At 58.2% G+C, this 23,286-nt stretch overlaps 1 protein-coding gene across 3 annotated transcripts; it reads left to right on the top strand.

The window, feature by feature from the left end:
- Positions 1 to 671: 671 nt before the first annotated feature.
- Positions 672 to 23,275, top strand: BAIAP2L2 (BAR/IMD domain containing adaptor protein 2 like 2; the record flags this gene model as incomplete). Of its 3 annotated transcripts, none has more annotated exons than XM_081084932.1 (14): positions 672 to 722; positions 1,786 to 1,861; positions 2,908 to 2,994; positions 3,343 to 3,404; positions 13,798 to 13,869; positions 14,051 to 14,167; positions 14,956 to 15,102; positions 19,424 to 19,576; positions 19,976 to 20,126; positions 20,226 to 20,451; positions 21,363 to 21,438; positions 21,879 to 22,091; positions 22,597 to 22,640; positions 22,816 to 23,275. In XM_081084932.1, 14 exons carry the CDS (start codon positions 672 to 674, stop codon positions 22,889 to 22,891), a joined length of 1,551 nt encoding a protein of 516 aa, XP_080941058.1. In that variant the 3' UTR covers positions 22,892 to 23,275. The 3 variants fall into 3 exon arrangements, with proteins under 3 accessions (XP_080941058.1, XP_080941056.1, XP_080941057.1); XM_081084930.1 differs by having other exon boundaries at positions 21,363 to 21,575; positions 21,884 to 22,091; XM_081084931.1 differs by having other exon boundaries at positions 21,360 to 21,575; positions 21,884 to 22,091.
- Between the last annotated feature and the right edge of the window lie 11 nt (positions 23,276 to 23,286).

Here is a 23,286-nt window from a genome sequence, read left to right as displayed (position 1 = left end):
GCGGGTGAGGTCCAGGGCGGGTGGGGGCTCGGTGTCACGCAGTGAGCGAGCAGGGCCAAGGTTTGCCCAGGTCTGTGCGACATCAGAGGCGGCGCTGTCCCCTGTCCAGCACGCAGAGGGGCTGGACGGCAGCAGCGGACGTGGGCTGGGCGCTCGAGGTGCAGGTCTGAGGGGCTCAGGGGAGAGCAGGAAGCTGACAACAGTGACCCCCACTGGGTGTTCAGCCTCCAGGGGGGTGTCAGGGAGGGTCCTGGGGGAGGGCGACCAGCAGTCCTAGCCTCTTGGTGGGCAGGGGTCCTCCCAGGGCCAGGGGTTCCGGCTGGCCTGGCGGGGCCTGGTCCTGGAGGTGGCGGTGACCTCAGAGAGGCTCACCCACACATGCCACCAGCCGCCGCTCTGAGGGGTAAATAATTGAAGGCAGGTCACACGAGCCCGCCCGCGTCACAGGATGCCTTCCCCCGGGTCCGGTTACGCCCCAGATCGCAGGCTGACATCCCGGCTGGTGAATAATTAAGCTGCCGCCTCCTCCTGGCCGGCCCTCCATTTCTAGGTCCCACTCTGTAGCCTCCACCACCACCGCTGAGCAGTGGGCACCGGACAGACAGACGGTACCGACCCGGTGCTCCCAGCCCTGCACACCAGCCTGCTGCTCAGCCCGGCGCAGCCGCTCCATGGCCCCCGAGATGGACCAGTTCTACAGGTCCACCATGGCCATCTACAAGGTGAGCCCTGCAGCAGCGGCTGGGCCGGCTCCGAGGGCAGGCTGAGCGTGGCTGCGGCGCGTGCTGGCGGGGAAGGCGTGGGGCCCGGCCGGGCTCAGCTGTGGGCGTGGGGGTGGGGGAGTCTCTGGGGGCAGTCAGCCACCCCAGCCCCAACCTGAGGCTCCCCGGGCAGGGGTTTGTCCACAGTCACCCAGTGAGTGACGGGCCTGCTGAGCCGGTCTCAGCAGGAGCCTCTGCCTCCCAGACGCTGGGTGAGGCAGGACAGGGCCCAGCTGCAGCTGGAGCAGGGCCCCAAGAGCCGCCGCCGGGGAGTAGGGAGTGTCTGTCTCTCTGTCTGTCTCACTGTCGTTTCTGAGCCCCTCTCTCAAACTGCCCACTTCACTGCAGAGGGGTTGCTGCATTTCCAAAGACCCTTATCGAGCACCTGTGTGCAGGCCCTTTGCACAGGAGGCCTCTCAACATCCTGCCCGTGGGGTCAAAACTGATCACCCCATTTGGTAGATGAGAACTCTGAGGCCAGAGAGGTCAATCAGCTTGTTCAGGGCACCAAGGGAGGCAGAGGGGCTGCAGGGATTTGAAACAAGACCCAAGTCCAGGTGCAGATCATCTCCACCACCGGATGCCCTCCCACGGGCCATGCTTGGGGTGGCCTTGCTCCCAGAAGGCTCTTCTTAGAGGGGGGCCAGATCTGCCCTCACCTCTGAGGTGACTGTGGGCAGCCTGTGTGTCCAGTCCAGCGAGGCCTGGACTCAGGCCCGGGTTGAACTGTGCCCATCTGGGGACTGCGACAGACTGGCAGGCTTCACCCAGCGGAGGCTCAGGACCCTCCGGGTTAGGTGTGTGAGCAGGAGCTGGCCAGGGGGGCCCTGGTCTTGAACAGAGATGGCCTCTGAGGCCCGTGCAGGATTCTGGGTGACCCCAGATTTCTAGGCTGGCTCCCCCAGATTCTGGAGGCTTCTCACGGGGCTAGGGGTGCCCTGCTCCTGAGGCCCAGTGACTTGCCTCTGCCCATCATTCCTTCTTCCTCTCCCAATCCTCACCCTCCCTCTCTGCCTGGGGCCAGAGCATCCTGGAGCAGTTTAACCCCGCCCTGGAGAACCTGGTGTACCTGGGCAACAACTACCTGCGGGCCTTCCACGGTGAGTGTCCCCCACAGCCCCCCCAGATTCTCCGCACCCCACACCAGGCAGCCATTCACCACTTCTCAGCAGCACCCTCTCCCCCAGTGCTGCCCACAGAGGGTCACGAGGCACCGACAGGATGGACAGCCAGGGGCACACCTGGAGCCAAGTGCCTCCAGCCCCGCCCTGCCTTTCGGCTCTTCAGAGTCAAAGTCTGTCCCCCGACACCACAACCCGAGCCTGCCCCCCATGCCCCACACCTGCACCCTCCCCTCACCCACTCCACCTCTACCTCTACACCTGCACCCACCCCTCACCTGCCCACACCTGCACCCTCCCCTCATCCGCTCCACCCTGCCCCTACACCTGCACCCTCCCCACCCCACCCCTACCTCTACACCTGCGCCCTCCCCTCACCCACCTGACCCACACCCCTACACCTGCACCCACCCCTCACCTGCCCACACCTGCGCCCACCCCTCATCTGCTCCACCCCTGCCCCTACACCTGCGCCCGCCCCCACCCGCCCCATCCCTGCCCTACACCTACACCCATCCCTCACCTGCCCCACCCCTGCCCCTACACCTGTGCCCACCCCTCACCCGCCCCACCCCTACCTCTACACCTGCTCCCACCCTCATCTGCTCCACCCCTGCCCCTATACCTGTGCCACCCCCATTCATGCCTCCGCACCTGCACCCACTCCTCACCCGTCCCACCGTACCCCTACACCTGTGCCCACCCCCATTCCTGATGCCCCCCACCTGCGCCCACCCCTCCTTATGGGCACACACAGACGCCTGCACCCCCACCTAAGAGAGACCACACCAAAGCCCCAGGAAGAGCGCCAGGCCCTGTCCCGCAGCGAGAACCCATCCCGCGCTGCCCCCCTCTCTCCGACCTGTGCCACCTCACACATGCCACCAGGCCCCACCTCCCTCTCACATGCACCCACCCAGATCCCTCCGTGGCCCCTGCACACGCTCTCTGGTGGAAGGAGGGGTCCCCAGAAGGGGGGGCGGCTGGAAGAGGGGCAGGGCTGGACCCCTCTTGCTCCCGCGCAGCCCTGTCCGAGGCGGCCGAGGTGTACTTCAGTGCCATTCAGAAGATCGGGGAGCAGGCCCTGCAGAGCTCCACCTCGCAGATCCTGGGTAAGGGGCTCCCCTCTCTCTCTGCTCCGCCCCAGGCCTCCTCTGCTGTCCAGGCTCCAGGCACCGCCTGCCTCCCGTGCGGCCTCACAGCCCCGGGCTCTGCTCGCCCCTCATTCTCCATCCCAGAGGGGATTCCTTTTACAGAATCGCCTTTCCAGGAAGTCCCCCAAAGACACGGGTCCTGCAGCCCAGGCTCCTCCCAGCCCTCCCTGCAGGGCCCGGAGCCCCATGGGAAACCCGGGACTTTGTCCCGAAGCCCAGCCTCAGGCAGGCCCTTCTGGAAGCCTCTGTTGGGAGGAGGGGACGGGGCGGGATTCCTCTCTGAGCCGCTGTTCTTGGGGCTCCTAGGTGAGATCTTGGTGCAGATGTCAGACACCCAGCGCCACTTGAACTCTGACCTGGAGGTGGTGGTGAGTATTGGGAGGGGTCACCCTCCACATCCCGCCTGCGGGAGGACTTGCTGAGACCCCAGTGACACGGCACCAGCCGGCCACGCTCTGCCGGGCACGTGGGTCTGCAGCGTCTGTTCTGGCCTCCGGCACCTGGGCAGCAGGCACCATTTCTGTCTCCACTTCACAGAGGAGGAAACTGAGTCTCAGATGCAGCCACTCTCCCAGGGTTCCAGCGTCAGAGGAGGAGCCAGGAGAGACAGGGCCCGCCCTTCCCTCCCCTGGGGAGCAGCCTGCAGTTTGACCTTGTCCCGCCCCTGAGAAAAGCCCTCCACACCCTGCCACCCCGGAACTGACCCAAGCTTCTCAGAGGACTTGCAGGCCCTGCCGGCACCCTCCCAGTCACAGCCCAGCCACCCCGAAGTGCTGCACCCCAATCACAGCCCAGCCACCTCAAAGTGCTGCACCCCAGTCAGCCCAGCCACCCCGAAGTGCTGCACCCCAATCACATCCCAGCCACCCTGAAGTGCTGCACCCCAATCACAGCCCAGCCACCCCGAAGTGCTGCACCCCAATCACAGCCCAGCCACCCCGAAGTGCTGCACCCCAATCACAGCTCAGCCACCCCGAAGTGCTGCACCCCAATCACAGCCCAGCCACCCCGAAGTGCTGCACCCCAATCACAGCCCAGCCACCCCGAAGTGCTGCACCCCAGTCACAGCCCAGCCACCCCGAAGTGCTGCACCCCAGTCACAGCCCAGCCACCCCGAAGTGCTGCACCCCAGTCACAGCCCAGCCACCCCGAAGTGCTGCACCCCAGTCACAGCCCAGCCACCCCAAAGTGCTGCACCCCCATCCACAGCCCAGCCACCCCAAAGTGCTGCACCCCAGTCACAGCCCAGCCACCCCGAAGTGCTGCACCCCAGTCACAGCCCAGCCACCCCGAAGTGCTGCACCCCAGTCACAGCCCAGCCACCCCGAAGTGCTGCACCCCAGTCACAGCCCAGCCACCCCGAAGTGCTGCACCCCAGTCACAGCCCAGCCACCCCGAAGTGCTGCACCCCAGTCACAGCCCAGCCACCCCGAAGTGCTGCACCCCAGTCACAGCCCAGCCACCCCAAAGTGCTGCACCCCAGTCACAGTCCAGCCACCCCGAAGTGCTGCACCCCAGCCACAGGCTAGCCTTCCCCCGCTGGGCTGCTACAATGCTGTCCTCTCACAGAAGCCCCCACCCCTGCCATCCAGCACAGTGGCCCCTCCTCCATGAAGCCCCCCTGACTCCTGAGCAGGTTCAGTCCCTCCTCCCTCTAGACCCCCCAGATGCTCCCCTCTGTTCTTAGTGCGTGGCAGTTAGGAGCACTGGGTTCAAAACCCAGCCTCACCGTTGCTGGCTTTGTGCCCTGGGGTGAGCTCTCCTGGCATAACCTCTCTGTGCCTCAGTTTATCTGTCTGTGAAATGGAGACAATCACAACAGCTGCCGTGTAGGGTCTTGTGAGGATTCAGTGAAATGGATACGTACACACCCTTCGCCTGGCACCCGGGCCCTTCGAGTCCCTTAGCTGTTCCCTGCCCCTGTCCCTGCCAAGACTGAGAGCTCTGCTGGGGTGTGGTCTTCTCTCCGCAGCTCGAGGGCCTGGCACGGGGACTGGCACCGAGCAGAGCTTCAGGACTAGGAGGGAAGAATGCACTGGGAAGGGGGTGCGGGCTTGGCCAGAGGGGGAGGAGGAGCTCGGGCGTTCCGAGGGAGCACAGTGGCCAGGCGGGCGTGAGCGCGGCACCCATGGGAGACATAAGCCAAAGGCCGGAGTTGGGGCAAAGGGGCGGTGGGGGCGGGGGTGAGGGGCCTTAGAAGCTTCTGAAGGAAATTTCAACTGATTGTGACAGTCCGTGGTTCTCAAACACGTGGGGGGGACCCTAAAACTCGGGGTGCTCTTTGTGGGACACCATTACATACTCATCAGTGTGGTTATCAGGTTGAAACGGGAAACAGTTTTACCAGCGGAAACTGTACCCACCTGCACAAACCCCCGGGCGACTCCCGGCCGCTGAGGTGGATGCAGCCGTGCGCCTCACCGCCCCTGGGCTTGGGCGGGAGTCTGGAGCCCGCTCCCACCGGCAGCCCGGGACCGCCTGTCCTTGTGTTTGATGGCTCTCCGTGTCACTGGGGCACCCCTGGGCCGGACGGGGACAGTGTCACCCAGGCCCGCTCTGTAAAAAGAGCTGCCACCTCTGGGCACCAGTGTCTTGGCTGTGACAACCGGGCAGGGCCGTCGGCCAGAACCACACTGGGCAGCATAGGCCAGCGGCGGCGTCCCTCTCTGGCTCATTCATTGGACGGCTCCTCGCTGCCTTGTGCCAGGCGCTGTTGTAGGCACTGGGGGTCCAGCAGGCGACAGCTCTGCCGTCCCCGAGAGCGGAGCCAGCCCCAGCCCCAGGCCAGGAGGCGTGGGTCTGTGTGAACTGTGCAGTCGGCATTTCTTTACGTTCTGCGTCACTCACTCGGCATCGGGCTGTGAGTTTACCCCCTGCTGTTGCAGGCATTGATGCTTTGTTTGGTTTAACTGCTACGCCTTCCATTGTACGAATATACCACGGTTTGTTTACCTCTTTTCCAGTTGACAGTCATTTGGGTTGCTTTCCGTTTGGGGCTATTAGAAAGGGGGCTGCTGTGGCCCTGGCTGGTTTGGCTCAGTGGATAGCGCGTCAGCCTGCGGACTGAAGGAAGGGTCCCTGATTTGATTCTGGTCAAGGGCACGCATCTCAGTTGCAGGCTCCTCCCCAGTCTGGGCCCTGGTCGGGCGCACGCGGGAGGCAACCCATCGATCCATCAATATTTCTTTCTGTCTTTCCCTCTCTCTTCCACTCTCTCTAAAAATCAATGGACAAATATCCTCGGGTGAGGATTAAAAAAAAAGAAAAAGAAAAAAATTAGGGCTGCTGTGAACATTCTTGTACAAATCTTTTTGTGAGTATATATCTCCATTTCTCTTGGGTAAACACCTAAGAGATGGCCCTTCGGGCTGATACATACTCAGCTGTACAAGAAGCTGTCGGAGCGCCCTCCGAGGTCCCCGGACGATCTGCACTCCCGCCAGCGGGCCTGAGGCTGCAGGCGCCCTGTCCTTGCCCACTTCCCTGCTGTCAGCCTGCCTGACCCTGCCTCCTCACGTCCTCACGGCTGTGGAATGGTGTGCCTCGCTGTGGTTACATTTGCATATCCTGGTGACTAAAGGGCTTGCTGGACATTTGCCTATCTTCTTGCAGGTGTTTATTTAATCTTTTGACCGTTTTTTATTGGGTTACTGTTATCGCTGACTTTTCGTGTTCTTCAATAGAGTCAAGACGTGAGTCCTTGGCCAGACGTATGTACGGTGAACGTTTTTTCCGAGTCTGTAGCTTGTCCACTCGTTTTCTTAATGGCGTCTTTGATGACCAGAAATTTAAAATTTTGATGAAGCCCAACTTGGCAGTTTTAAAAAATGGTCTGTGCTTGTGTCCTCCCCAAGAAATCTTCGCCTACCCCCATCGCAAAGATAGCCTCCGACGTTTTCTTGTAGAAGTTCTGTGTTCTGGGCTTTACACTTACGTCTCTGATCCATCTCAAATGTATTTTTGTGTATGAAGTGAGAGGGAGTCAGGGTTCCTTTTGTCCTGGACGGATATTTGGTTGTTCCAGACCATTTTTTTTAAAAAAAACTTCCCTTTCCCTGTTCAATTGACTTGGTGTCTTGGTCAAAAAGTGATTTGTTCTATATGTTTAGGTCCATTTCTGAACTCTCCTTTGATTTTCAACCAGTGTGGCCACAATAATTTTTAAAACGTGCAGTGTCTGGCTATTTAGTCAGGGGCACTGACCTTTTCGCCCTTAGATTGTCAAATAAAAAAAAAAAAATGAGCCGAACCGGTTTGGCTCAGTGGATGGAGTGTCGGCCTGTGGACTGAAGGGTCCCGGGTTCGATTCCGGTCGGGGGCATGTATCTTGGTTGCGGGCACATCCCCACTGGGGGGTATACAGGAGGCAGCTGATCGAGCTCTCTCATCGATGTTTCTAGCTCTCTATCCTCTCCCTTCTTCTCTGTAAAAAATCAATAAAATATATTTTTTTAAAAAATGGCAACAGCGAACACAACAATAGCTATTCTGTGTGAATGAATCAAAATGATACGGTTTTTGGTTAGATAAGCAAAAAAAAATATTTTTTGATGTGCTGCAGAATTTTAGTAATTAGTTTATGTGTGCCATGAGGTAAAGATTGAAAATCACTGCTCTACTCTGACCATCAGTATCTTTGTCTATCCTTATACCAATACCACACAGTATAAATCACTGTAACTTTATAGTAAGTCTTGAAATCAAGCAGTCTAAGAATTTTTTCTTTTTTATCAAAATTGTCCACTCCGTTAAAGATCCTTTACATTTCCCTATACATTAGAGAATCAGCTTGTCAATTTCTCTAAGAAAGCCTGCTGGCATTTTGATAGTGATTTTATTAATCTGTAAACAATGGCCATCTTAATAATATCTAGTCCTTTGGTCCATGAACATGGTATGCCGCTCTATTTATTTATTTCTCATAGCAATGTTTTGTCATTTTCAGTGTAGCAGTCTTGCACATCTTTTGATAGTTTTATTTCTAGGTATTTGACTTTTTTGAAGTCATTCGTAAATGGCCTTTTAAAATGTCATTTTCCACTTGTTCATTGTTTGACTTATAGTTTAGTAGGATCACTCTGGCTCTTATACTAAAAATAAAATAGTGTCCAGCTGGTATAGCTCAGTGGTTGAGCATAACCTATGAACCAGGAGGTTACAGTTCAATTCCCAGTCAGGATACATGCCTGGGTTGTGCACTAGATCCCCAGTAGGGGGTGGGCAGGAGGCAGCCGATCGATGATTCTCTCTCATCATTGATGTTTCTATCTCTCTCTCCCTCTCCCTTTCTCTCTGAAATCAATTTAAAAAGTTTTTAAAAGAATAAAATAGCTGTGGAGGGCAAATGCAGAAGCAGGAGACCAGTTAGGAGGCTATTGCAGTCATCTGGCAGAGGGAGGTGTGGCTGGAGAAAGGGTTACAGCAGTGATGGTGTTGAGAAGACCTCAGATTGAAAGTAGAACTAATGAGATTTCCTGCTGGGTTGGATGTGTGTTGCAAAAGAAAGGAGAAAGTCCAGGTAACTCCAGGGTTTTAACCTGAGCAACGGGAAAGGTGGAGTTGCCATTAGCTGAGGTGGAAAAACTGAACTTGGAGCCATTTGGATGGATAGGAGAGGCCAGGGGCTCAGTTTAGACAAGATAGGTATGAGATGATGATCGAAGACAATCGGAGAGGTGGACGCCTCAGCCGCACACAGGAAACTATAGTTTGGGGGTGAGGTTGGGCCTGGGATGGCCGTCTGAGCATGGGGACTGCTCATGGCGGGGGCGGGGGGGGGGCGCGGGGGGGCGGGTATGTAGTGAGGAAGGGAAGAGGCCCAAGGCCTGAGTTCTGGGTCGACCCAGCGTTAAAGGGTCAGGGAAATGGGGGGACTCAGCAAAGGACGGAGCGGCCAGGGGTGGGGGCAAGAGAAACAGGAGAGGGTGCCGGCTGGAGGCTGGGGGAACAGGTGTTTCAGGAGGAGGGAGTGGCCAGTCGCGTCCAGTGGTGATGACTGGCTGAGGTGGGTGAGTCCAGAGAGCTGACTTAGCAACATGGAGTCTCCGTGACCTTGACAAAAGCATTTTGTTGGCGTGGCAGGGCATGGCCTGACTGCAGGGGATTCAAGATCAAATGGGGGTTCGGCCCACAGGCAGTTCCTTCAAGGGGGTCTCCCGTGGAGATGGCAGAAGTCTTGTGAGAGTTCCTGGGGTCACACAGAGCTGGCAGCGATGTTCCCAGCAGCGGGGCCGCACGCAGGGAGCCTCCAGGCGCTGATAGCGCGGTGGGGGGCAGGGGAGACGTCTGTCCTGACCTGCCCGGAGTCCTCAGCCTGCCTGGGCGGGGACTTCCTGGTTGCAAAGCCACCTGCCAATTATTGACAGGCGTCTGCTTCCTCCGCCGCGAGAGCGCAAAGTCCGCGCGAGTATCATCCTCCACAGACCCGTTCCTCCAGGAGCGTGCGGGACTTTCCATCGCCCGTGCCCGGCCCATCTGGTGGGGGCAGCCTCGGCTGTGCCGTCTCTCCGTCTGCGACCGCAGTCAGGCCGCGGCAATGGGCCGCCTTATGGCCCCTCTGTGCGCTCACCCTGCCGCGGTGGCGCAGCCGGATGTGATCGGAGCAGGAGTGACATCGTATGATGGAAGGGGCTTGTTCGCCAGCTGTTTCCAGGCAGGAGGAGAGGGAGGAGGAAACAGAATCAAGAGGAGGGAGGCGGCTCCCAGCTTGTCTGCTGTCAGTATTATAAGGACATTTGAAACCATCTCTGCCCCCTGCCCCCCTCAGACAGCCACGTCCTCCCCCACCTCCTCAGCAGGCCAGCTCTGCAGTAGCTGAGGGGCAGCATGTCCGTTCTGTTGGCTTTGTGCGTCTGTGATATTCTCTGTGGCCTTCAGTGTAGTTCAAGTTCGTCTCCCAGGTGCCAGTCGCCTCTTTCCTAGCGCTGGCTACACACTTGTCTGGGGTTTGAACGTCTGCCCAGCCCCACGTCTCCCATAAGCCTGTGGTTCCTACTGGGCGGTTCAGCAGGATGTGGGATGTTCGGGAGCACGAGTCTGTGTTCAGGCAGGAATCCCGACCTGTCTCTTCAGGGGGAGGCAGGCCCAGGACGGTGGGCGCTCCGGGCTGGGAGGTCTCGCCGGCTGGGAAGTTGCACTTCCTGTGGATCCAGCAGAAAAGGCCGCACACAGGCCAAAAGTGTGTACTCAGTGCAGCTCATAACACTAACACGCCCCACACCACTTACACACACACACACACCCTCACTCACACACACACATAAACACCCACACACACTCATACACACACACACTCATACACACACACACTCATACACACACCCTCACTCACACACACACACACACACCCTCACTCACACACACACACATACACAAACACACACACACACCCTCACTCACACACACACTCATACACACACACTCATACACACACCCTCACTCACACACACACTCATACACACACACACTCATACACACACCCTCACACACACACACACACACCCTCACTCATACAGACACACACATACACACACACACCCTCACTCACACACACACATACACACACACATACACACACACTCATACACACACCCTCACTCACACACACTCATACACACACACACACACACACACCCTCACTCATACACACACTCATACACACACACACTCATACACACACCCTCACTCACACACACACACACCCTCACTCACACACACACATACACAAACACACACCCTCACTCACACACACACTCACACACACACACACTCATACACACACCCTCACTCACACACACACACATACACAAACACACACACACACACTCATACACACACCCTCACTCACACACACACTCATACACACACACACTCATACACACACCCTCACTCACACACACACACACCCTCACTCATACACAGACACACACATACACACACACACACCCTCACACACACACATACACACACACTCATACACACACACACTCATACACACACCCTCACTCACACAAACACTCATACACACACACACTCATACACACACCCTCACTCATACACAGACACACACTCACACACACACACACACCCTCACTCACACACACACACACACACCCCTTCACTCATTCTCACACACACACTCACACACACACACACCCCTTCACTCATATACACACACATACTCTCACACACACACACACACACACCCCTTCACCCTTATACACACACATACTCTCACACACACACCCTCACACACACACACCCTCACACCCACTCACACTCACACACACACACCCTCACACCCACTCACACACACACCCTCTCACACACACACACACACACACCCTCACTCATACACAGACACACACACCCCTTCACTCATACACACACACACACATACACACCTTCACTCTCACACACACACATACACAAACACACACACACACATACTCACACACACACACACCCTCACTCATACACACACACACCCTCACTCACACACACACACACACACCCCTTCACTCATACACACACACATACTCTCACACACACACTCACACACACACACCCCTTCACTCATATACACACACATACTCTCACACACACACACTCACACACACACACACACCTTCACCCTTATACACACACATACTCTCACACACACACCCTCACACACACACACCCTCACTCACACCCACTCACACACACACACACACCCTCACACCCACTCACACACACACCCTCTCACACACACACACACACACACCCTCACTCTAACACCCACTCACACAGCACTCACACACACACACTCACATACTCTCAGACACACACATACTCTCACACACACACCCTCACTCACACCCACTCACACACACACACACACACACACACCCTCACACCCACACTCACACACACTCTCACACACCTTCACTCATCCACACACACATACTCTCACACACACACACTCACACACACACTCACACACACCCTCACACACACACACACACACACATACACACACACTGGTAGCCACAGCTTAGCGGGTTAGGGTGTGGCCAGTTGCTTACAGACCAGCAATTACCAAAGTTTCAGAAACAATTGTGGGGGAAAAAGTTACAATTCAGAACTTTTTTTTTTTTTTTTACTTTTTTTTTTTTATTGATTTTTTACAGAGAGGAAGGGAGAGAGATAGAGAGTTAGAAACATCAATGAGAGAGAAACATCGATCGGCTGCCTCCTGCACATCTCCCACTAGGGATGTGCCCACAACCAAGGTACATGCCCTTGACCGGAATCGAACCCGGGACCCTTCAGTCCGCAGGCCGACGCTCTATCCACTGAGCCAAACCGGTTTCGGCTACAATTCAGAACTTTTTTTTTTTTTTAAATGTCAGGTATTTTTTTTTTAATATATTTTATTGATTTTTTACAGAGAGGAAGGGAGAGAGATAGAGAGTTAGAAACATCGATGAGAGAGAGACATCGATCAGCTGCCTCCTGCACACCCCCCACTGGGGAAGTGCCTGCAACCCAGGTACATGCCCTTGACCGGAATCGAACCCGGGACCCTTTAGTCCGCAGGCCGACGCTCTATCCGCTGAGCCAAACCGGCTTTGGCTACAATTCAGAACTTTTATATTTACTGGTTTTCCTGCATCCTGGAAGGAAATTCCCAGCATTCCTTTTCTGGGTGATGCCGTACCCCGGGGGACAGAGCCCCCACAGCACAGCAGGGAGAACCCCGTGGCAGGAGGTAGGATGCCAGCAGAGGTGACGGTCCCCAGAGGCGGACGTGGCAGCGGGTGAGAGACGCTCCTCTCCGCTCCCTGTGCAACCTGAACTCCAGGGCAGAGCGGGCCGCTGGAAGGACTGAAGACCTGATGCCCCAACGATGCAAGTGACCCAGGGAACACGATGGGACACAAGCGAATGTGCCAGGCGACCGCTGAGGCCCCAAAACAAAGCTCATGGGGTTTAGCGGGCTGGACCTTAGCAGCACCTTGCCAAGCCTTTGCTGTTACAGGTGGGGAAACTGAGACCCAGAGAGGGCCAGCAACTTGTTCAAAGTCACAAAGCAAATTGGAGACACAAGCAGAACTAGGACCTAGCTCCTCTGAGGCGGCTCAGAAGCCTCCCCTGGCCTCCCGGCCACCCCGTGGTCAGCCGCCTTCTCACCTGTCACGGAACCTGCCACCCCCCCAGCTAAGGCGTCAGCCGTTCTGAGCACTGTTCCGCTGGGCCCAGCCCTGCCCACGGTGCCAAGGATGCAGAGATGGGTCAGACTTGGTTCCTACCCGCAGTGCTCGCTGCTCATACAAAAGGGCTGAAGAGGGCCCAGCAAGAGATGTTGTCCTGTGGCTGGAGGGTGGACAGTGACCGAACAGATGTACACACCTTTCAGGAACTAAATGACTGAGCAGCCACCCCGCCGGGAGGTCAGGGGGCAGGCATTTGAAGATTGGTGGGGAATCCAGGGACGGGGAATGGCGTCGCCAAAGCACAGGCTGAGACCAGGAGTAGAACCGGGGGTCGCTGGCACAGTTATCGAGGGTGTTTGAGCGAGGTGCCACACTCCGTGTTTCTCATGATTAACATGCAATCCCTCCTCCAGCCAGGCACTCTTGCTACGCCCACTTCTCTAATGACCGGGCAGGTGCCTGGTGTGTTCGCACTGGGTGGGCAATGGGTCTGAATGGGCAGTGCCAGGCATGCTGGGGCCTGAGAGGGGAGGGGCCGCCTGACCACCCCCTGCCCTCCGCGCAGGTGCAGACGTTCCACGGAGACCTGCTGCAGCACATGGAGAAGAACACCAAGCTGGACATGCAGTTCATCAAAGTGAGTCTGGCTGCCGCCCCCTCCCGCCTGACAGATGGCACCGAGGCCAGTGCTGGGCAGTGCCCGGCCCCAGGGCACACACGTTCCCAGCCGAGCCGCCTGCCCTGTCCAGCGCTCTGACCCATGGGCCAGGCGTCCAGAGCTCTTGACGTGGGTCTCCCTCCCCCACCCCCACCCCCAGGACAGCCGCCAGCACTACGAGCTCGAGTACCGCCACCGAGCGGCCAACCTGGAGAAGTGCATGTCTGAGCTGTGGCGCATGGAGCGCAAGAGGGACAAGAACGTGCGGGAGATGAAGGTGCGAGGGCTGGGGACAGGACTGGTCTCTGGGGGGCCCTCTGATACCCTCCTGAGCTCCCCCCACCAGCACCAGGCCACGCCCCGGAGTGTGGCTTGCCCGAGGCCCTGCTGAGGTCAGCCAGCCCCTGGAGCGGGTGGAAATTACTGGTCAGAGAAGCCCTCAGCACTGCTCCTTGCCTACCCAGGCACCCCAGGCCCCTCCAAAACCCCAGCACCTCACTAGCTTACCCCGCTTCACTGAGCAAACCAGAGACCACTGGTCACGCGCTCCTGAACCCACTAGCAAAGGTGTAACCCACCCTCCTTCCCCTCCCACCTGCCCAGGCAGGGCTCTCCTCCCTGGCTAAGGCCAGCACCGCCCCCCAGCCCCCCACCCCCCCAGCCCTGGACTCTTTCTCTAGGACCTTCGTCTCCTTCCCTGTCCCCTCTTCTGGCTCCTCTCATAAACTCCTCTCTTTTCAGAATCTTCCCTCCCAAGTAGAGGATTATTGATCAACTCATCTGCACTTTCATTAAACCAGTCTTCCTGGGCACCACCTCCGTGCTGGGCCCTGAGCTGGGTGCTGGGGACAGAGGGCTGTCTGGGGGGACACAGCCCAGGCTCAGGAGGACGAAGCTGCCTGCGACAGGGCAGGCCCGGAGCTAGGATGGGCTGGGTGTCCAGGGGAGGCCCCAGGAGGAGGCGGCTGGGTCAGGGAGGACAGGGAGGCTCAGAGAGCTGGCGCTCCAGGTGGGTGGAAGGAGGCACCCACCCCCTGCCTCAGCCCAGACCCCCCTTCCCCCCAGGAGAGTGTGAACCGGCTGCACGCACAGATGCAGACCTTCGTGTCTGAGAGCCAGCGGGCCGCTGAGCTGGAGGAGAAGCGACGCTACCGGTTCCTGGCCGAGAAGCACCTGCTGCTTTCCAATACGTTTCTGCAGTTTTTCGGTCGGGTGAGCCGGGCTGGGAGGGTGAGCCGGGCTGGGAGGGTGAGCCGGGCTGGGACAGCATTGGAGCCCTCGGGCTGTGCTCTCGCGCTGGCTGCACAGAGGAACTGCCCTCCTTCCTCCTTTGCCTTCTCTCTTCCTCGGTAGCTATTTTATTTATTTTCTCTCTCCATCTATTTCTTTTTTACTCATTTCTGTGTCTATTTGTACTATCAGATATTCATCCATTTATCCACTCATGGCTTTGTTTATTCTCACATCATTCACTAATTCGTGCATTTATTCATTAGTGTATGAACCAGTTACTTTTTCATTCCTGCTTGCATATACTTCCCATTCACAAATTCATTGATTCAGAGGTTCATTCAGTTATTGTCTGTTAATTTTATCCGATGCTTTAAATCCTCTATGCTTTGCTGTTTGCTAAGACCAAGCAGGTTTTTTTCATTTCTCATTGTGTTTCTAATGGGTTCCGCTTTCTGTATTTTGCTGCCACGTTGTCAGTGCTGTTGGGTTTATGAGTGTTATACCTTCTGGGTTAGTGTTGTCATTTAGGTTCTCACTGTCTCTCATAATCCAGTCTAAAACTTTTAATTCCACTTCATCTGAAATTAATATTGCCCTTCCTACTTTCTCTTCTCTCATCTGTTTTTTAAAAATATATATTTTTCTTGATTTCAGAGAGAAAAGGAGAGGGAGAGAGAGATAGAAACATCAATGATGAGAATCATTGATCAGCTGCCTCCTGCATGCCCCACACAGGGGGTTTGAGCCCACAACCCGGGCATGTGCTCTGACCGGGAATCAAACCCTGACCTCCTGGTTCATAGGTCAATGCTCAACCACTGAGCCACACCGGCTGGACTCATCTGTTTGTTTTAGGTGTGTTTTTTATGTTACTAACATATAGCTCAGTTTTTATGCTTGACCCGTCTGACATCTGTCTTCTCAGAGGAATTCGGTCTATTCCTCTTAACCTGACAACTGATATACCTGTTCTACTGTTTTCGGATGAGTTCACTTAACTGTATTTACTTTGTCATTTCTTCTATTTCTCCCATTCTTGTTTATGTCATTTGATTGAGTTACTATTTCCCTTCCCCTTTATTAATTTGGAAATTCTACTGTTCTCATCTCTACTCATGATGACCACACTTTGTGACCCTCATAATCACATATATTTACCTATCATCTTTTTAAAAAATATATTTTTATTGATTTCAGAGTAGAAGGGAGAGGGAGGGAGGGAGAGATAGAAACATCAATGATGAGAGAGAATCGTTGATCGGCTGCCTCCTGCACTGGGGATGGAGCCTGCAACCCAGGCATGTGCCCTGACCGGGAATTGAACCTTGACTTCCTGGTTCATGGGTCGACATTCAACCAGCTGAGCACATCCTAGTGTCGCCCTAGTGAGTGTGCAGGGCTGTCGCGTTGGGGTTTTGATTTGCATTTCCCAGATGACTAGTGATGCTGAATATCTCTTCATGTGCTTATTGGCCACCATATGTCTTCTTTGGAAGGAAACTCCTTTCTGCCTGTGTCCTAAGAGTTAACCTCCAGCGGACCCCTCCCTGGCTGCCTCCTGCGTGCGGGGTGGCCTCCCAGCAGGGGCCTGGGCTGGTTGAGCCTGACTTCCCCGAGGTATGGGGAATGGGCAGCATGTTGTCTGGCCCAGCTGGGTTTGAGAACATACAAGATCTGACTCCTCAGCTAGTTAACCATAAACATTTACCCGTTACTATGGCGAATGCACAAGATTCAGAACAAGACGCAGAGAACTGTGACTCCTGGCACAGGGAGGCATCCTTCTCGTCCGTAGCCATCAATCAGTCCTTGCTTAGCCCGGGTCTCCTCAATAGCGCCTCCCCCCACTGCAGCGCCTCCCAGTGGGTCGCACTTTGCAAGCACAGCTCCAGGGTGAATCCCCAGGAATGGAGTTTGAGAGTCCACGGATGTAGGCATTGGTTATACCAAGTCACACTTCCACCAGCAGTGTGTGCGAGTCCCTGCTTCCTGGACAACAGTGTGAGCCAACTTTCTGATCTTTGCTCATCGGAAAGGTAGAAACAAGTGTTTTTTACATTCTCCCATGATCCTCTGTGGCTTGAAGGACTGTACGGGGTTCCTTCCCAGCCAAGGGCGATGCTGGCCGGAGGCAGTACTGGGGGAAGCAGCGATGCTGAGTGCTGCCCGGGCTGGGACGTGTGGTGGCCGTCACTCCAGGAGCCCCTGCTGCCCTGGCAGGCGCTCTCCATCGAATAGTGTCAAACTAGACAACAACAACAACAAAAACTTTAAAAAATGTGGCCTGCAGGCCCTCCTGGTCTTACTGTGCTCATTGCCTCCGAAACAAGCTCACAGAGACCTTTGTTGTAAGGGGTTCGCTAATGACTATGCAAGGCAACAGGGAGACCGTCCCCTTGTGACCAGCTCCCAGCTGCTCCTGTGACGTGAGGCTCTGAGCCTGTTTGCTGCCGGAGAGCACGCTGAGGTTCCCAGCAGCTGGGCCAGGGAGAAGGGAGTGGCCACCGAAGGGCAGCAAGCCCCCTCCAGGCTGGTGCCGGCCACTTCCCTGCTGCCAGGACGCCAGGCCTGGAGCCATGGCCAACTGCTCTGACCCTCAGCATCTTTCTCTCTAGGGTGGAGATAGACTCGCACATACCTCCCAGAGCCATTGTGAGAATCAAGTAAGAATAATGCAGGCGAAGCCTTTAACACTAGGCCTAGCAGAGCACATATTCAACAAAAGGAAGCTTTCATTACTCCTCAGGTGACGGTCTGGAGCTTGGCCGATCCCTAGGGGACGGAATGCTTGAATAAAGAGAGGAGTTCGTCTGGCAGGGCTCAGGGGCTGAGCATGGATCCATGAACCAGGAGGTCATAGTTCGATTCCTGGTCAGGGCACAGGCCCCGGTTGTGGGCTCAATCCCCAGTGGGGGAGGGGGGTGGCATGCAGGAGGCAGCTGATCAATGATTCTCTCTCATCATTGATGTTTCTATCTATCTTTTCCTCTCTCTCTGAAATCAATAAAAACATTTAAAAAGAAAAAGTGTGAAAAAATTAAAATTGGAGAACTGTTTTGATTGATTTGTATAGAGGTGACTGGGTGACAACACAGACAGATTAATACCATTGAAGACAGTTTTATTACATATCGCAGTCCCCAAAACAAGGGTCATGCCCTGCCACCCAGGGCCACCTGGGGAGGCACCAGGGGTTGGTCAAGAGGCAGAGGGAGCGAGAGGAAATCATGGCCCAGAAATGTACTATGGTTTCCATGGAAGGAAGGGGCAGCCCAGGAGAGGTAACTTGAAGCAGGTTTGGGACTGAGTAGTGTCAGTGGGCTCTGTGGCACAGGGGCGGGGTCTGTCTGTCTGGTGCCTGGCTCTGGGGTGGTTTAGGGCAGGGGGAATGTTGGCTTGATGGGTGAGTTAAAGGGAGTGGTTGGGGATGCAGCTTTGGATTGTTGGTTTGCATACAAAAGGCCTGTTCAGGGGCAAGTTGTTTAGGATCCCTAGGGATTATCTACACCACGGGAGGGGCAGCCTCTCCAGGAATAGCAAGACCTCGGGATGTCAAAGAATCATAAAATACAGAAAATTTAAAACATGATTAATATACATTGCAGGTCTAACACTTAAAGCCCTCCTACCCCAAGCTGTTGTGGTCAGCTGCTGAGTGTGTGTCCTTGAAAGTGTCAAGCAGAGTTCAATGCCCCTGTATTGGGGACCCTGGAAAAGGGGTGCCATGTGACTACAGGGATGCACTGGGAACGGTGTTTGAAAGGCCTCTTTAGAACACTGCTCCCACGGGCTCAAACAAGCAGGTGCTTATTTAGTGACTGGGAAGTTCAAGGGTTAGGGTATAGCTGGGCCCAGGAGCACAGCCCGTCATCAGAAATTCGCCTTTGCTGCTGCTGAGCTGTAGTTTCCTGTGTTGGCTTCATTCTACCTGTTTAGCAAACCCCACGAGGCAAAAGGATACATTTCTCCAGGCTGTTCCAGGGTGAGCACTGGGTTTGAATTCTTTGGTCACAGTTTTGGGGTAAGTGCCATCCCTGTGGCCAGGAGGACGGAGCACCCTGAGTGGCCAGCCTAGGTGCTGCCCTCCTGCCGCCAGGGCAGTGGGAGAACTCCGCCCAGAGCACACAGAGAGGGGCAGGGTGCCTGAGGGGCCTTTGACAAAAGTGGGGGTGCTTGGACCGTGGGCGGACTCAACGTGACACCAGCATGATCTTTAGCTCCCGACAGCTACCAAAGCTCTGCGTCTCCAGGATCCTGGGGGGCGCTCGCACCTGGGTGACCGCGTGTTCTCACCCACCAGGCCCGGGGGACGCTCCAGAACCGCGTGCTGCTGTGGAAGGAGCAGTCGGAGGCCAGCCGCAACCCGTCGCGGGCGCACTCCCCGGGCCTGCTGGGCCCGGTGCTGGGGCCGCCCTACCCCTCGGGCCGCCTGACGCCCACCCGCCTGGACATGGTGAGGCCCTGGGCGCCCCCGCCGCTCTTCCCTCCGCCACTCGTGCCCCCGCCGCTATTCGCGCCACCATTGATGCCCCCGCCGCTATTCGCGCCACCGCTCGTGCCCCCGCCGCTATTCGCGCCACCCTTGATGCCCCCGCCACTGTCCCCGGCGCCCTCCGTGGGGCCCTGGGGCCTGTGGCCCTCCGCGCGCAGCCTGCTCCCGCCCCGGGTCCCGCTCTACGCGGCGCCCCCGACCTGGCCCTTCCGCCCCGGCGCGGCCTCGGCGCCCCCCTGGTGGCTGGGCCACCGGCCGGTGAACCCCTACGCCGACTGGGACTGGGACTGGGGGTGGGGGCTGGACTAGGCGCGGCCCGCCCCTCCCCGCCCCACCCTCCCCTCCCGTCTCCCCCCGCAGCCCCCGAGGCCTCTGGGAGAGTTCAGCTCCCCCCGCAGCGGGCACGGCTCCGGCCCCGGCCCCGGCTCCTACGGCCCCGAGCCCAGCGAGGCGAGGCCCGCGTCCCAGCTGGAGCCAGACCGCCGCTCCCTGCCCCGGACGCCGTCCGCCTGTGAGTGCCGCGCGGAGCGGGAAGCGGGGCCCTGGGTGCGGGTCCGGGGCAGGGGCGCGGGGGGACCTCCCGCCCACGTGCCGCGCTCTCCGCCCGCAGCCTCGCTCTACGCCGGCGGCGCCCAGCGCTCGCGCTCCAACTCGTTCGGCGAGCGCCCGGGCGGCGGGGGCGGCGGCGGGGGCGCCCGGAGGGTCCGCGCCCTCGTCTCCCACTCGGAGGGCGCCAACCACACGCTGCTGCGCTTCTCGGCCGGAGACGTCGTGGAGGTGCTGGTGGCGGAGGCCCAGAACGGCTGGCTCTACGGCAAGCTGGAGGGCTCGTCCACGTGAGTGGGCTGGGGCCGGGGGCCGGGGGCCGGGGGGGGGGGGGGCGGGGGGCGGACCCGGAGCCTGACCGCCAGCTCCGACCGAGACGTCCCTGATGGAGGTTCCCCATCTGCTCCGTGAGGGAGCAAGAGCCTCCTTACCGAGGTCAGGTGCGGCCGTGAGAGGTGGGACAGGCGGGGAGCGGAAGACTCAAGCGGAACATTACAGAACCTTATTACGAGCACCTACTGTGCACCCGACACCGGGGGAGGGACCGCTTCCCTCTGCGCCCCGGTCAGCCGGAGCCGGCTCTGATGGGGCGGGCGTGGCCTCCCCAGGCGGCAGAGGCCGTGCTGGGCCCTCGCAGGCTGGCTGCTCTCCTTACAGTCACTCGCAGGGGAAATCCTTGAAGGACCTAAACGGGCAAAGGCTCCAAAGGCAGGCTGCCCAGGGCACCGGGGCCGGAGGGCAGCAGCTGGGCCGGGAAGGAGGGAGCACAGGCGGGGGTCAGGCACCTGGGCGTGGGCGTCCCTTCCGCTGGACCTGCCCTTGGCTGTCACCCTGTCATCATGCTTGTGGTCCGTCCCCTGCCAGGCCAGGAGCCTCTGGGGAGGACTGTGCCTGCCTCTCTGGGCCGTCATGGTGGGTGCTCAGTGAGCAGGGATTGAAGGGGTGACCCCAGTCCTTGGACACGTTGCTTTCCTTCCGGACCTCCAGTTCCTCCTCTTAAGGAGCCCGAGCCTGGGGGACACGAGGCTGGGCTGGTGGCCTTGAATGCCGAGAAAGACCTTCAAGGGGTGACATGCTCTGCCTTCGGCACAGCCCTGGAGCAAGCCGCACCCGCAGGGCCCCGGGCTTGTGTGCTCCCGGGGAAGGTGGTTGGGTCACGTTGTTGGGCCTTTGCTTAGGGGACCCTCTGCTTCCCCAGCAGGAGCGGCTGGTTCCCCGAGGCCTATGTGAAGCCATTGGAGGAGGTGCCCGTGAACCCCATGAACGCCTTGAACCCTGTGACCTCCATGAACCCCATGAACGCCTTGAACCCCATGAACGCCTTGAACCCCATGACTTCCATGAACCCCATGAACCCCTTGAACCCAGTGACCTCCATGAACCCCATGAGCCCTATGAATGAGCTACCTTCCAGGTACCTGGGTGGTCAGAGTTGGGGCAGGGGTGGGGACTCCAGTGGGGGGTGACCCCACCCATCAGGGGGCTATCTGTGAGTTGCAGTCCTGAGTGGGCCCACCCCCCTGTAGCCTCTGGAGAAAGGGCACCCCGTCTCTCTAACTGTGAAGGTCATTGTGTCCATCCCTCTGCTGCCTCTCAGGGCTGCCTGCAAGCCAACAGTCTCCTCTCCCCCAGGCGGCGGGGATGAGGCTGTAGGAAGCTCAGGGGCCCAGAAGATGGGGCCTGACCCCTGATCCCCTCCCTTCCCCTCCTTTCTGAGCTCAGGTCCTACCCGCTCCGGGGCAGCCACAGCCTAGACGACCTCCTGGACCGGCCGGGCAATGCCACAGCGCCCTCAGAGTACTGGGACGGCCAGCCCCGCTCGAGAACTCCCAGCCGGGTCCCGAGCCGCGCCCCCAGCCCCGCACCTACACCTTTGCCTGGCAGCCGCCGAGGCAGCATGGGCAGCACGGGGGTGGCCACTGACATCAAGGTGAGCCCTCTCCCCCAGGCTGTCCACAACCTGGGTCACCAGTGGGCAGGAAGACTGCAGACCCCGGAACCCTCTCTGCTTTCCCACTGTGTCTGGCAGGGGCCCCTCCACCGGGCCTCGGTCTACCCGTCTGTGCAGGGAGGGGTGGGGGATGTATTCATGTCAGGGACTAGAGCCCCAGGCGCCCTGCCGGGAGCACTGGGAAAGGCCTGTCCTCCCTGCCTCCCAGGGAGGACACACCAGGGTCGTGGGTCAGAGCCGGGGCGGGGTAGCGACACAGGGAACGGCTCCCCATGAGGCCACCGCCGTCTTGTCCCGGAGATGGTCCTCTGGCCCAGAGGCTTCTCAAGTCTGAAACCCACAGAATCCTGGGCCTCAGGACACCAGGGCTGCACGCCCAGAGCCTGGCACTGGGGGGCCGCTGCCTCGTAGAGGGGGAGAGGGAGGGGCAGGAGCTGGCTGGCCCCTTCCCCTCCAGACTCGGCCCTTCCTCCCTCCCCTGCAGAAGCTCATGTCCTGGGAGCAGCAGCCACCAGAGCTCTTCCCTCGGTGAGTCTGGGGCAGGACTGGGCCAGCAGGGACTGGACTCGGTAGAGGGAGACAGGGTGGGGGTGAGTGCGGGTGACGGGACAGGAGGCAGGGTGGACACCTGGCTCAGGTGTCCAGGTGCCTTCCCCGGACCCACAGCCAGCTGGAGACCTCTCTCTGACCTCTCCCCCCACAGGGGCACTAACCCCTTTGCCACCGTAAAGCTGCGTCCCACTGTCACCAATGACCGCTCGGCGCCCCTCATCCGCTGAAGGCCTTCCTCCATCAGGGGTCTGAGGTCGCCCCGCCACCTGCCCAGAGCTGGCGGCAGCAGCAGCAGCAGCCGTGGATTCGAGACGCCGGGGCCCTGATCCTGGTGGGGGGCGCCCTTCCCCTGACCAAGTCCCCAGCCTGAGCAGCTCTGAGGGCCCCGGCATGGGGTCTGGGACCTTCAAAATAAAGCAGGCAGAATGGGGCCAGCACCACTTCTTCCCGTCCAGGGGCCCCAGGACTCTCCCTGGGGGCCTACCTCACGCCCCCATCCTCTTTCCCCTTCTCCACCCCAGTGGGGAGGAGCCCCTTACACACCCTCCCCCTCCCGCACTTGTCCCCTTTTAACTTTTGTAAACAATGAGAAATAAAGCAAGTGGACAGGCAGCAGGACTGG

The sequence above is a fragment of the Myotis nattereri genome (genome assembly GCF_964212035.1).
Source record: "Myotis nattereri genome assembly, chromosome: 2".
NCBI lineage: Eukaryota > Metazoa > Chordata > Mammalia > Chiroptera > Vespertilionidae > Myotis > Myotis nattereri.
This window is presented reverse-complemented; position numbering and strand designations above follow the sequence as displayed.